The sequence below is a fragment of the Pelodiscus sinensis genome, chromosome 22, assembly GCF_052426305.1.
Source record: "Pelodiscus sinensis isolate ZL-2025 chromosome 22, ASM5242630v1, whole genome shotgun sequence".
NCBI lineage: Eukaryota > Metazoa > Chordata > Testudines > Trionychidae > Pelodiscus > Pelodiscus sinensis.
The window spans coordinates 4,419,687-4,434,028 of record NC_143073.1 but is presented as its reverse complement, the minus strand read 5'-3'; the positions used below and the strand labels follow the sequence as shown (position 1 = coordinate 4,434,028).

At 54.3% G+C, this 14,342-nt stretch overlaps 1 protein-coding gene across 4 annotated transcripts in view; it reads left to right on the top strand.

Moving 5' to 3' along the window:
• The window catches only part of TARS2 (threonyl-tRNA synthetase 2, mitochondrial), a 34,495-nt gene that overhangs the window by 309 nt on the left and 19,844 nt on the right, over positions 1-14,342 (top strand). For 3 of the 4 annotated variants that reach the window (XM_089772273.1, XM_075907410.2, XM_075907411.2), the window contains exons 2-8: positions 357-547; positions 1,542-1,665; positions 7,326-7,447; positions 10,301-10,418; positions 11,846-11,910; positions 13,483-13,561; positions 14,088-14,234. In XM_089772273.1, the coding sequence (XP_089628399.1) occupies positions 357-547; positions 1,542-1,665; positions 7,326-7,447; positions 10,301-10,418; positions 11,846-11,910; positions 13,483-13,561; positions 14,088-14,234 (846 nt within the window). Of the gene's footprint in view, positions 1-356; positions 548-1,541; positions 1,666-7,325; positions 7,448-10,300; positions 10,419-11,845; positions 11,911-13,482; positions 13,562-14,087; positions 14,235-14,342 lie in introns of those variants that run through there. The other variant, XM_089772274.1, reaches the window with a different exon arrangement.

Sequence of the window (14,342 nt, the reverse complement as noted above, 5' to 3'; positions counted from 1 at the left end):
TGGGCCAAGCTGACTGGTTGCTGCGGCTTTTCCCTGAGGCTGTGCTCTGTACTGCAGAGGCACCCGCAGGCAGGATCGGGGCCACAGTGAACTGCATGGGACTGGGTATTCCGGGGGGCTGCCCAGGCTGCCCCCGCCCCTCAGTGCACGTGGTTCTGTTAGGAGTGCAGGGGCCTGGATCAGAAACTAGTTGAAGCCCGAACCAGCCCACGCCCTGCTGTAATCGCTGAACTACTCTCCTCCCATTAGCCCTGGAAAAGGGACCCAGGAGTCCTGACTTCCTCACCCATCCACTTCACCCCGCCCCACTCCTGTCATGAGCTTCCTTCAGTCCTTCTCTGGCTCTTTTTTTCCAGGCGGGTGCCCTCTCGCCCCTCCTGGCCGAGCGGCTGGGTTTGTACGAGAAGCTGAAGGCTGCCTACGATGAGCAGTGTGCAGACCGGGCGCAGAAGGCAGGGGGACCAATCCGGATCTCCCTGCCCGACGGCCAGCAAGTGGAGGGGGAGTCCCTAAGAACCACGCCGTATCAAGTGGCATCACAAATCAGGTACTGGGTGCATTGCGTGTTCGCACCCTGCGAACGGTCCTCTGCTTGTAGATCCTGGGGGGGGGAGGGGGGGTTGCCTTAGGCCAGGAAACCAGGAGCATCTGCCACAGACACGAACGTGCTGCTGGTTGGCAAATGCTGGGCATAGGCTGCTGCATCCGGTTTGGCTACGCTCGGCTGGACTAGGGATGTAAAATCCCCTTTAAGCTGTTTACCGGTTAAACGTTAAATTTAACCAGTTAACCGCTTAAACAGGGGCATGCCCATGGCGTGGCACGGTGGGTCTGGCTGGCCTGGAGCGGACCCACTGCATGGACTCCAGCCTAGCTAGGCCACCAGTTCATCTGTTAAGGGTGGTGCTTACTGGGTAAGCGGTGACATCACTAAGAAGGACTCTGGTCGATGGGATTTGGGCCCCAACTCCTCCTTTGACAGCGTGGCTCTCTCCCCGTTTAGCGACGGCTGGTCCACATGGAAGGCCGGGGCTGACGGAGCTGGGTCTTTCAGCTCCTGCTCTAGAGCTTGTGCTTTCAACACCAGAGATTCCTGGTGCCCATGACCTGCCTGGGGCGCAGCGTGAGTGGTGGCTCGTGAGCTGGGAAGACTCCCTCCCTCCCCCGCGCCCCCAGCGGGGGTGAGGTGCAGCCTCTGCCCTAGCAGCCCCACACTGGGCGTTGGCAGAGCCAGTGCTGCACTGAAGGGTGGTGGGTCGATGAGAAAGGGGTTTGTCTGCTGTAGCTGGTTGGTTTTCGGGTTGCAGAGGCCCCCTGGGAGCTGGTGCGAACTGGCTTCTTGCTGGCAGCCTCAGCCGAGAGAGTCCTGGGGAGAATGGGTCTTAGAGACAGTCTGTCTAGCTCAGGGTGGGGGGTACAGGAGAGAGCTCACTGTCTAGTTCCCCCTGGTTCCAGGGTCCCTTCCCTGCCATTAAGTCCCCCTGTCTGGCCGGTCACATGCCCTGTTCTGAAGTGTGTTCTGTCGCGTCTCTCCCTCCCAGCCGGGGCCTGGCTGAGGGTGCCGTGGCCGCCAGGGTGAACGGGGCTCTGTACGACCTGGATCGCCCCCTGGAGAGTAACGCCGCCTTGGAATTCGTAGGCTTTGATTCTCCGGAGGGGCAAGCGGTGAGTGTGTCTGGCATCAGGCTGATCCTTTGCGGGGAAGGAGGCCCCTGGTGCTTGGTGGGAAGGGAGCCAGGACCATGTCTCATCTGGGCTGTTTCTGCGGCTTCTAGTTTCTGCCCCTTTAATGCATCTGCCGGACTGTTGGGGTCGCCAGAGAGGCTGGGCCTGATGGGAGTTCTTTGTAACTGTGCTTTGCAAAAGCATCTCGCGACCGTGCCCTAAAAGCCCCCCCTCCTGCAGCTAAAGCAACCACCCAAGGTGCGTAAAGGTCAGATTTTGATGCACCTGGTTTTCCTGCATGGGGCTGTGGTTTGCGGGCCTTGATTTACAGAGTCAGTCAGGCGGGCTCAGGATTCCTGCCGAGGGGTCCTCGCAGCTCCCTGGCTCCGTCGAGGAGGATACCAGAAGGCTGCGGGCCTGTGTGCTCAGTGATGTGGGCCGTGTCCACTTGGGCACTTAGTCTCCACAGCAGAACCCAAGAGAGCCCCCAAAGATCACACACCAGATAAGAATCAAAGGTGTCAGGCCAGGGTTAGTGTGAAGCAAAGTACAGTCACAACTGTCAGTAGGCTCTCCCGAACCACTACGCATATGTCCCCCATAACAATGGAATGACTGAGTCAGGGGGAGGCCCCACTGCCCCCCGGGTCCAAAGACTATCCCCCCAAGACACCACTTTATAGACAGACAAGTTACACATCTTTCCTGACATGTCAGGTTGCCACCCTCTGACGTGGTTAGGTTACCGCTCCCTGACGCTACCTATATACCACCCATCACCCTGCACCTCGTGGTTTGATTACATCATCTCTGTCCATCGTGCTGTCATTTTAGACCCTTTCCTGAACCTGGGTTTGTATCTGTGAGGAGTGTGGGTACCAGGGTCCTTTTTAGTGAGCTGGTACTGCCATGTGCTTTCAAGCTATGGCCAGTACCAACTGCTGTTCTACACCTGGGCCTATTACCAATGAGTGTTTTGCTCTCTCCACCCTGTTTGTGCCAAGTTGTGTGAGCAGGGGCCGGCCTCTTGCTCACAGCTTAGCTTTGCTTTATTTTAACCATGTTTGGCCATTGTTAGCTAGGTCTCAGGCCAGGCCTGTGCTACATGGGCTTATGTTTTAGGCCTTTATCTTACTACATTCCCCCACTTTGTTTTTTCTGGAGAGGGTGTTTTCCCGGGAAAAGCACAATGCTTGGACTAAAGGTGACTCAGTGGTTTAAACACAGTTATGTGGACACTTTACCGTTCACACATTCATGCCCCGTCTGTCCTTTAGTCTGCACCTTCCCTTGTACGACTGATGGACAGATTTTATTTGCTAGTTGTGTTTAGTCCCTTATGTTAGGCCCGGGACACTGACTGAGGAATGTAGTTTATGAAGTCCTCCCAAATCATAGCTGTATAGGGGCATATAGTATGTTTGTGCACATACGGCACAGACATATAACAATTTATTTTCTTATTTGCTGTACATTTGGCCCTTCTGATACTGCAGGTAGCACAACCTCCTATTAGAGAATTACAGTTATTACCTGTATCATTCTGGGTAGTGGGGTGAGTGTTCTGGAATACGGGATAGGCATTGTGACAGTGTGTCCCATGAGATACTGTGTATGAAGTAAAACAAATTTGGAGTAGTGACATTACAAATGAGGCCTTGATATGTAATTGTCTTGTAATTATTTACTTCTCGGTACTGTCCTTTCACGTTCTGGGTTATCCTTACTGCTGGTGTCACCCTCTCCGATAAGCTTTGCTGGGCAGGAAACAGGAACGGTGAACTTCTCTGTTTCAGTGCTCTGTGATACGCTGGTAGTTGACATAGGTCCAGTTGTTTCTTACGGATGCTGTCTTTCAGGTACCCTACTGAATGGAGAGGAATCAATGTGTCAAATATTGCTGTATCAGCATTTAGCATAGGTGTCCGGACTAGAGATGTAATCGTGCAGTCAATTAAGCGATAAGCAAAAGCTTAGAGGTTAATGCTATAGACTACACGCATGTCCCTCCCTGCCAACCAGTAAATTTTTTAGCAGGCTGGCCAGCAGCCCAGCTCAGTTCTGGCTCACGCTGGGTGCGGGACCTACCCCGACTGTGGCTCTGCATTTACAGCGTATTAGGAACCGGACAGGCAGGCAGCCCGGTTCAGTTCCGGTTCACGCTGGGTCCAGGAGCTCAGACCCCGCCCTCCGCAGACAGGGTCTGCTGCCACCCCGCGCTGCTGCCTCTTTATCAGAGGCAGCAGCACAAGGTGACAAGCAGCTGGTCCACAAGAGGAGCTGGTTTTTGAAGTGGCTCCCCACATGGACTAGCTCCCACCTGGCACCCCACGGTGCTGCTGGCCCTGCCCCTGGTGACTATAGAATAGTCGACTAACCAATAAGAATTTATGAGGTTACTCGACTATTCAATTAACTGATATTTAACAGCCCTAGTCTGGACACAGAGAGAGATTGTTTTGAATGACATGTGCCTCAGTTAGGATGCAGTGTCACTGAGCCAAATAATGACTGCTACTAACTGAGAATTAGAGAATTTGTTTACCCAATTTATAGTTGCTATGTAACTTAATTTTTTTAACCAGTCTGTTTCCCCGTTTTTCATGTTGCTTTCTGCCATCCATTTGTTGATTTATTTTTTTTAAACCTGTGTGTTGGTTAAACAGTTTAGCACATTGTGAATGGTATACAACAGTATTACAGTAAAGCAATATTTCAGTGATGCTGCAGTAAAACAGTTGGTTTTACACAGAATCCAAGTTTAACGAACAGTAATTTCTAGCTGATTGCTGACTGAATTGTCCATATGTGGTAGACTGAGGTGTATTTGATCAGTCTCTTATATATAAAGCATTTCTTTTCTTTTCCTGATGCTTGCACATTTCTTTGCTATATACTGTTACTTTCCGGTGTCCTTGTGGTGTGCTAGTTCTGTGAGAGATAAACTTAGACAGTTTAAGTTAGTTAACATAATAAAGGGATTTTTTGTGTTTGGTTGTTTTACTTATCTCTTATTTTTAGAAACCTAAGTTTAATGCACAGGTTAGTGTAGTTTATAATGTAATAGGGACTAAATATTTTATAACACAAGTTATACTTTTTCAATTGTCTAGAAATTGATTTTCAGTTGAGGTACATTACTAATATTTTATACGAAACATAATGCTTAACTGCTAAAATAGATACCTACAATCTTGCACGTGCTTTTACCAAGCTTTCAGAGTTAATTTGCGTGTGATGCTAATTTCATCTCTGATAGTGTTTGTGCTTTTAAACCGCTAACAACTGCTTCCTTTTCACATAATGTCACAAAGTATATATATTTAAACTAAGTATACAATTAGACCAAAATAAATGTTTGAATATAGGTCTATGAAAATCCTTTAAGCATATTAAACTTTCTTAATGCTTTGTTGTGCTTAGGAGTCCAAGGTGGAACCCTGTTGAAATTGTTCAGTTACCTTTATGCATAAATGGTTATTTTTAAACATTATTTCTATGGCATTCTTAAAACTATAATTAAAAGTAAAAATAAATTTATAAAAACCCAAAGAAAAAAATTGACATTTTGTTAATATTACCTTACCCTTAATGGTGAGGGTTTCCCTTACATTTTTTTAATTAAAAAATAAAAAACAAAATTGTGATTAATAAGAGAAATCTTTTTCTTGCAGTTGCATTATTTGTTGAGGCAAAATATATGTACATATATTTGTAACTGAGACCTTTTTGAAATTTGCAAAACAATTGGTGTTAATAATATAATTGTACCCCAAACATGATAGTAAAATAGTGTGGTACCACTTTTTTTTCTTTCAAAAAAGGCTATAAAATTGACTTCTGTTGCAACAAAATAAAAGTAATTTAAAAAGTAGTCACATGACACAACTTACAACTAAACCCAAATGGCGCTAGAATTCTATTCATAACTATACAAAATATGATAAACAGTAAAAATAGAAGTACAAAAGGGATAAGCATTTAAATGAGCAAGTTATTACCTTATTTAAAGCGTTAAATAAAAACGATAAAAACATATACTAATATTTGCCAAATTTGTTCTATTAATTTAGTAACTTAAGGCATTTTTCATTACTTTATAGCAAACTTTATTTTAAAACTCTGCTATTTTGAAATAATAAAGCCTGTGTTTCAAATATTAGTGGCTAGGGTTAGAAGCAGAGTGTGCATGTTTGTTGCTTAATAACCATATCTTCAAGACAAGAAAAATTCCAGCTGTTTACCTAAGAATGTAAGAACGGCCCTACTGGGTCAGCCCAAACATCCGTCTAGCCCAGTATCCTGTCTGCCAACAGTGGCCAATACCAGATGTCCCAGAGGGAAGGAACAACAGGTAATCCTCATGTGATCCCTCTCCTGTCACCCATTTCCAGATAAACAGAGGCTAGGGACACCATTCCTACCCATCCTGGCTAATAGCCATCGATGGACCTAACCTCCATGAATCTATCTAGCAGACCATCCCTGACAGGTGTCTGTCTAACCTGCTCTTAAATATCTCCAGCCATGAAGATTCCACAACCTCCCTAGGCAACTTATTCCAGTGTTTAACCAACCTGACAGGCAGGAAGTTTTTCCTAATGTCCAACCTCAACCTCCCTTGCTGCAGTTTAAGCCCCTTGCTTCTTGTCCTGTCCTCAGAGGCCAAGGAGAACAATTTTTCTCCCACCTCTTTGAGACACCCTTTTAGATACTTGCCTTTTAGACCCTTTCCTGAACCTGGGGCTGTATCTGTGAGGAGTGTGGGTACCAAGGTCTCTTATTGAGCTGGGGTTGCCATGTGCTTTCAAGTTACAGCCAGTATCAATTGCTGTTCTACACCTGGGCTTATTTCCAATGAGTGTTTTGCTCTCTCCGCCCTGTTTGTGCGAAGTTGTGTGAGCAGGAGCCTGCCTCTTGCTCACAGCTTAGCTTTGCTGTATATTAGACATCTTTTGTCCATTATTAGGTAGGCCTATGCTATATGGGCTTACGTTTTACTACAATTTACACTCTCAATCCTCTGCATTTTGCTGAGCTGCCCGACTAGCCAGTGGCTCCTGCCTTTTGGTATCTGACTGGCGTAAACTGGGCTGGCAGGAGCCCAGATACAAAACAGCTGAAGAGTCAGCCACTCAAGTTTTGGTTGGCAGGGATCAGCCGGCCAGAGTGAAGGACAAGGAATTAGGCAGGCAGAGGGGAAAAGCAGATGGTGGCGATTGCTAACCGAAGGGTTCACAGGTGCAAATGGGAGAAGGAAGAGTGCGTGTAATGAATAGAATCGTCTCTAGCAGTTTGCAGCTCTAGATGTCTAAACGCTTTGCAAAAGTGATTAGTGTCACTGTCCCACTTTACTGCTGGGGAAACCGAGGCACGGAACAGCTGAAGTGACTTGCTCCATATTACCTAGCAGCAGAGGTGGGAATAGAACCCATTGCTCTGCCCACTAGATAACACTGCTCCCTGGGAACAAGCAGACCCCGCCCCGACAATAGGTGATGGCTTTTGGCTCCCACACTGAGCGAGCGCCCTGTATGTGAAGGGCTGCAGGGGGTCTGCGTTAAGCCAATGCTGGGCGTCATTGCTGAGATCCCAACTGGCCGGAGCCGTGTGGGGCACAGTGGGCCGTCTGTGTGACTCCAGCCCTCTTCCCTCCCCAGGTTTTTTGGCATTCCAGCGCCCACGTCCTGGGAGTGGCAGCGGAGCGATTCTACGGAGCCCTGCTGTGCCACGGGCCCAGCACAGAGAACGGCTTCTTCCATGACATGTACCTCTCAGGCCGGTAAGAGGGGCTGGCGTAGCCCGGCTGGGAATCCTTGCGGAGGGCCCGGCGGCATCCTGGAAAGGGGTGCCCAGCCAAGGCCGTTGCGAACAGCAGTTGCTCTCAGGAGCCAACAGAACCAGGCTGTCAGGGCTGAACTGAGGGGCGGGCAAGCTGGGCAACTGCCCAGGGAGCCAACTGATGGAGGGCGCCTGATGACAACTGTAGGGGGCGCGCGATGTCCCTTACAGCTGCCATCAGGCGCCGCACACCCGGCTCCTGCAGCGCCGGCCTCTCCCCCTCCCCCCATCCCCGCGGCACCGGCCAGCAGCACCCTTCCCCCCCCATGGCCGCGGGGCCCTGCACGGCCAGGCGCTGTGCGCCAGCAATGATGGCCGGGCCGGGCTGGGTAGCGCATGCGTCGTGCGGACCGGGGGCAGGCCTGTGCTCCCTGGGGGGGGGCCCACACATGCGCCGTGCACCCAGGGGCAGCGCCGCACACCCGGGCCCAGGGCGCCAAAATGGCTCAGGCCGGCCCTGCAGGCTGTAGATAGGATCTTGGGGTCTCTTTGGAGGTAGACAGGTACGTGCCAAGGGGGCCCAGTCGGAGGTGCGTGTAGAACTCTGCTGCCTCGCTGCACGGGAGCAGAAGCTGCAGGGAGCAGCAGGAGAGCTTGTGCAGGGAGAGCCGGGGCGAGCTAACTAAGTCCCGTGGGCCAGATCCCGCCTGCGAAGCTGCTGGATCTGGCCCAGTGAGAACCTCGGACAGGCTCCCTGCCTGCTGCGCCCCAACATGCAGCTCAGAGCAGCCGGTCGCATGTGCCTCTCTGAGCACCAGTGTGAGCCGGGGAGGGGAGGGGAGTTTTGCTCACTGCCCCGCCCTTGCCACAGTCTCCCAGCTCCCCCTGGAAACCAGCCAATGGGAGCTGCCTGTTTGCAGGGTGAGCAGTGCACAGTGTCCCCTCCTCCAGCTCATGGTGCTCAGAGCTGCACGTGGCCCCTCCGCTGGTACAAGGCCGGCAGGGAGCCTGCCTGCTGGGCTGCTGGCTGGGAGCTGCCTCGGTAAGCACCTCCCATCCAGAGCCTGCCTCTCTCACCCCAACTCCTCCCTCCCCCAACCTTCTGCCCCACTCCCAAACCCCTGCCCCACGTAACCCAAACTCTCTGCGCCCCTGCTCCTGTACCCATACTCCCTCAAAAAGGGCTAGAGAATACGACAGAGAATATCTTACTGCCCTTATCTAAATCCATGGTGCGCCCACATCTGGAATACAGCGTACTGATGTGGTGGTCTCATCTCAACAGAAATACATCGGCATTGGAAAAGGTTCAGAGAAGGGCAACTAAAACGAGGAGGGGTTTGGAACGGGCCCCATGTGAGGAGAGAGTAAAGAGACAAGGACTTTTCAGCTTGGCAAAGAGGAGACAGGATAGAGGTCTATAAAATCATGAGTGGTGCAGAGAAAGTGAATAAGGAAAAGTTATTTACTTGTTCCCATAATACAAGAACTAGGGGCCACCAAATGAAATTAATGGGCAGCAGGTTTAAAACTAATAAAGGGAAGTTCTTCTTCACACAGTGCACAGTCAACCTGTGGAACTCCTTGCCAGAGGAGGCTGTGAAGGCCAGGACTGTAATAGGGTTTAAAAGAGAACTAGATACATTCATGGAGGTTAAGTCCATTAATTTCTATTAGCCCGTATGGGTAAGAGGGGGTGTCCCTGGCCTCTGTTTGTCAGAGGGTGGAGATGGATGGCAGGAGAGAGGTCGTTTGATCATTACCTGTTTGGGTCACTCCCTCTGGGGCACCTGGTGCTGGCCACTGTCGGGAGACAGGATACTGGGCTGGCTGGACCTTTGGTCTGACCCAGTCTGGCCGTTCTTATGTCCTCCCTCACCCTGCACCCTCCTCCTGCCCTAGGTCACAACCCAACCCCTTGCACTTCCTCCTGCTCCAAGTCACAACCCCCTTCCAGACCCTGCACCCCTTCTCTGGGTCAGAATCCTCTCCTGCCCCCAGCACTCCAGTCCCCTAGCCTGAGCTCCCTTCTGCACGCAGCCTCCATCCCAGACCCCGCAGCGCTCCATGAAAATCTCGCAAGAGGGCAGCCCGTGGAACCGAGGCCTGTGAGGTCCAGCGCAGTGGGAGCAGGAGGCGCTCGGCACAGGGCTCACGATGCAACGCCGTAAGCGTGTGTCTGCGCATCTCTGCCCCAGCTTTTGCTGGGCTGGGGTCAGCTCCGCCAGCTGCCTGCTGGAGGAATCTTGCAGCACGTGGTACCACATCCCGGTAGCAATTGAGTCCCCTTTCTAGCTGCGTGGCAGGCTGATTTGGGGCTGGGGAGGAATTTCCCCTTCAAGTCAGATTGGCAGGGACTTTGGGGTGGTTTTTTGCATCGTCCGGGTGCATCCCACCTCGTCCATTCCCTGCCCTAACATGGGCTTGCTGACTGAACTGGCTTCTCTGGGCACGTGGGTGAATTCTCCGGCCTGTGCCTCGCGGGAGGTGGGGCAGCAGATTCAGTGGCCCCATCTAGCCTCAAACTCTATGAAACCAGGATCTCGTGGGGCTTGTTTCGTTTCCCTTCCGCTAGGTGGCATCCTGGATTAAGCTCCCATGAACTCAGCTGCAGTGTTACATTAGGCTGCATGGACAGCATGGTAGGACCGCACCAGGCCGTGCCTGCTCCCTGGAGCCCCCTTACACCAGTGTGGGGCCTTTGTCCCTGGGTCCTTTCCTCCAGCGGTTAGTGTTGGCTGGGTGCACACATGGGTGTGAAGACACCTTGCGAAGGACCCTTGCGTGGCCTGGCCTCCAGCTGGGATCGGCAGTCACAGCCTGGGGTTTTAAAAACGTCTCGCTGTCCCCGCAGAGCCGTGCTGGGCAGCGAGCTCCCCGCCGTGCAGGAGGCGTGCCAGTCCGTCGTGCGAGAGCAGCTTCCCTTCCAGAGGCTGGAAGTGTCCCGCCAGGACCTGCTGGAGCTATTTAAGGTGGGCAGCTGTGCTCGTACGTTCCGCTGCTCGCCGCAGCTGCCTTCGCGCCAGGGCCTCTGGGTCAGCTTCAGGGCAGAAGTCGTCGCAACCCTGAGCCCCGGGCCACGTTCCGGTTGGGCAAATAGGGGGAGTCCCAGCCGCCCCCTGCAAGAAGTGGTGGGAGTCCCCTATCTGTTGGGACTAGACAGGCCCATGGCCAGGAAGGAGCCGTCCTTAAGCCCGGGGGGTAAGTCTTCCTTCCCCTCTGGGGTATGCAGGGTGGCTGGGTTGGTTGCCAGAGCTGCCTTCTGAGCTGACCCAGGGCTAGTAACCTGCCGGCACGTGCTCAGGGCATGTCTGTCATCCTCCCCAGCTCCTCCCAACCTAGCCAGGCCTGCCTGCTTCTACGAGCCGTGGGATCCGTATCTCCTGCCTGCCTGGGGTTGCAGGGCCTGAGCACCTCAGCGTCTTCGCTAGGCTTAGCCTCACCCCTATGAGGCAGGGCCGAGCCGTCCCCGTGTTACTGATGGGGAAACTGAGGCAGGGAGGTCAAGGCCTAGATTTGTAAAGGTATTCGTGCTCCTAATTCCTGCGGATTTCCGTGGCATTTAGGAGCCAAAAGACCCAGAGAATCTGACCCCAGGTGACTTGCTCAAGGACACCCAGGGAGCCTGTGGCCGGAGCAGGTGCACCTGAGTTCCAGGCTACACTCAGACCACTGGCTCATCCTCCCCCTAACTCAGGGAAGGGAACCTACAGATCCGGCCTGCCGCTTGCCTTGATCCAGCCTGTGAGGCTTGGGGCTCCCCTCCCTCCCCCTGCAGGGGTGCGAACTGGCGCTCCAGCCACACGGGGGCACGGTGACTGGAGCACCGTTGCCAGCTCCCCACTGCAGGAGCGGAGACCTGAGCTTCCCAGGGCAGGATTTGGCCCGTGGGCTTTGCCTGGCAGGGGGGAGGAAGCGGCCAATGGGGCAGTGCCGGTGGAGGGGTGGTTCCCTGTAGCGCCCAGACACACACAGCCATGTGCACCAGGTAGGCGCCTGCAGCCCCATCCCCTGCCCCCTCCCACCCAGACCCTGCACCCACCCCCTGTTCCTCCAGACCCCCACCCCAATCCTGCATCCCCTTCCAGATCCCACCTTCCCTCCAAACCCCGCACCCCCAGCCTGCTCCCACACCCCGCCTCCTGCCCAGACCCGGCACCCCGCCTCCTGCCCAGACCCGGCACCCCGCCTCCTGCCCAGACCCGGCACCCCGCCTCCTGCCCAGGTCCCTGAGGGGTTTTTTTCTTCTTGGCCCCTAGCTGATCTTTCTGTCTGTCAGTGGCCCCTGCCCCACAGAGGCTTCCCGCCCCTGCTCTAGCCTCACAGACGCGCCTGGCGCACTGCGTGCATGTGAAGAGCCAGTCTCTGTCCTGAAGAGTGTGCTGTCTCCTTTCCTCAGTACAACAGGTTTAAGCTGCAAGTGATTGAGGAGAAGGTGAAGTCACCGACTGCTACGGTGTACAGGTGAGCAAGGCCCTTTGCACACCCGGGGGGCCGGGCCGGGTAAGGTCTGTGACTCCTCTTCCTCCAGACTCCCGGCCCTGGGGTGAAAGTGGCCATGCCGTGTCCCAGTGCTTAACGTGGTCAGGAAAGGTCGGGGGAGGGAAGGGGACAGTGTTCCCTCTAAATTTGTCCATCCATGTGCAGAATAAACATGTGCACCAAGGCGTGTGAGGATGTGCACCGCCAGTAGAAACACAGGCTGTGGGGAACTGTGGGCGCTCTGCTAATCAGCTGGGGGGCACCTGAATCTCTCCTGGGTGGCTGCCCACGAGCACAGCTTACAGGGAACGCTGGTGTAGGGAAGGGATGTGAACAGGTATTTAACCTAACGGGTGATGCTTACCGGTTAACCGCTACCCCGGAGCAGCCCCAGGCCCTCCGCAGCCTCTCACGGGGGTGTGGGGACAGACGTGGGCTACCAGCTCCCAGCCTGCTCAAGCCTGCCGACGCCCAGCCCACAAACCCCCATGGCTGGGAGCTGGCAGCCCTCCTTCCCCGCATGGCTGCCAACTCCCTGTTAACGAATCAAACAGGCTTTTACGTCTGACTCCCACTTGAAATTCAGGGGCAGACGACCGGCAACGCCGCGTATACGCCTGTTGTGCGACAGTCGTCCGGGCCTGGAACGGTGTTTATCTGTTCACGGGTGTTTGGGAAGGAGGCGGTTTCTCTGTCAGCACTTCCAGGGAGGCGCTCGCCGGGGTGCATTGCTTTGTAGCATTCACGCATCGTCCTTGGCTGCCAGGGGCGATGGAACCTGACCCAGCGAAGCATCTTACACCCCCTGCCGCCCCCGGACTCCATGAATGCTGGTTTTCCCTGCAGCCCCTCCCAAGTTAAGCACCTCCGTGCCCTGCCGTTGGGTTGTGCTCTGGCCCATGTCTAGGTGCCACTCTCAGCCCACTGGCACTGTGGCTTCCTGGTACCCACTGTGAGGCCAGGAAATCCCAGCTCCTAACCGATGGGGGGCTGGTGGCAGGCGTTCCCTGCACGTTCGCAGGGTGGGGGGCTGATGGTGCTGCTGGAGAGCAGAGGCTTTGGCCTTGCCTCCGTGGGTCCGACGGCCCCTTTGGGAGGGAGCGCAACAGAATGGGCAGGAAGAGGGCAGAATCGGGCCCTTTGCACAGCTGGGAAGGAGCTGTAGGTGTGAAGCCATTCTCAGACTTCGGCCCAGGTTCCTCTGTTGCACCTATCGACGTGGCATCCGAGTGCCATCGTGTGAGCCGGGTGCACTGCGGTGGTGCCTGAGAGCTGAAGTCACAGACCCCCCCCCCATTGTGCCGGGTGCTGTACAAACGGAGCAGAGAGGTGGTCCCTGTCCTAGAGAGCTTACGTGCTAAGTCAGCAGCCACTTTGGACCATACGGGACGCTCTGTTAATTCCCCTTCTGCGCTCTCACACCAGCCTGGCATTTCTTGCCCCACCCTGAGATCCGAGGGTGCCAGGATGGCTGAGCTGCCTGCGAGACACCCGCCGTTTGCTCCTGGCTCGCTCTGTCTGTGCTCTGAGCCCCGGCTCCTTTCCTTTCCCCAGGTGCGGGGCGTTAATCGACCTTTGCCGAGGTCCCCACGTCAGGCACACGGGGCAGATCCGAGCGCTGAGGATCCTGAAGGTTGGTGCTAAGCCCAGCTGCTGACACTGGTGGGAGAGAGCCTGGTCTAGTGAGCACTGGGTGCTGGTGGGTCCGGCTCTGTTCCTGGCTCTGCCACTGGGCAAGCAGCATGGATCTAGAGGAGTCTGTGCCTCAGTTTCCCCCAGCTATAAAAATCACAACAGAGGAGATGAAACGCTTTAATATAAAATGCCCACTATGGCCATGCTTTGTGCTTTGTCAGGACCTCTGGGTGGCTTAGGAAAGGCAGAACTACCACCCTGTCTTACAGGTGGGGAAACTGAGGCACAGAGCAGACTCTGGCGTTTCATAGCAAGCCCGTCACTGTAGCACAGAACCCAGGAGTCCTGACTCTGGCCACCAGACCATGCTGCTCCGAGAGAAGTTTTTGCCTTTCTGGACCTTATGGTGGGGTAGGCAGTTCAGCTGCATGTTGATTGCAGATTGCCTTATCCCAGCCAGCACCCTGCGTGGGGCTCTCCCAGGCCCTTCCTGGGGTGCTAGCGCTCTGCCCCCTTCTCCACAGAACTCCTCCGTCTTCTGGAAGGGCAACCCCGCCCTGGAGTCTCTGCAGCGGGTGTACGGGATCTCCTTCCCCAGCCCCCTCCAGCTGGAGGAGTGGGAGCGTCTCCAGGAGGAAGCAGCCAGCCGGGACCACCGGAGGATCGGCCAGGTAGGAGCCGGTGTGATGGCTGCAGGGTCGTTGCATGTGCATCTGGACAGCCCAGCCCGCTGCCCAAACGGGAGGGACAAGTGGAACAGAAGGCCTTGAGCCATGGTT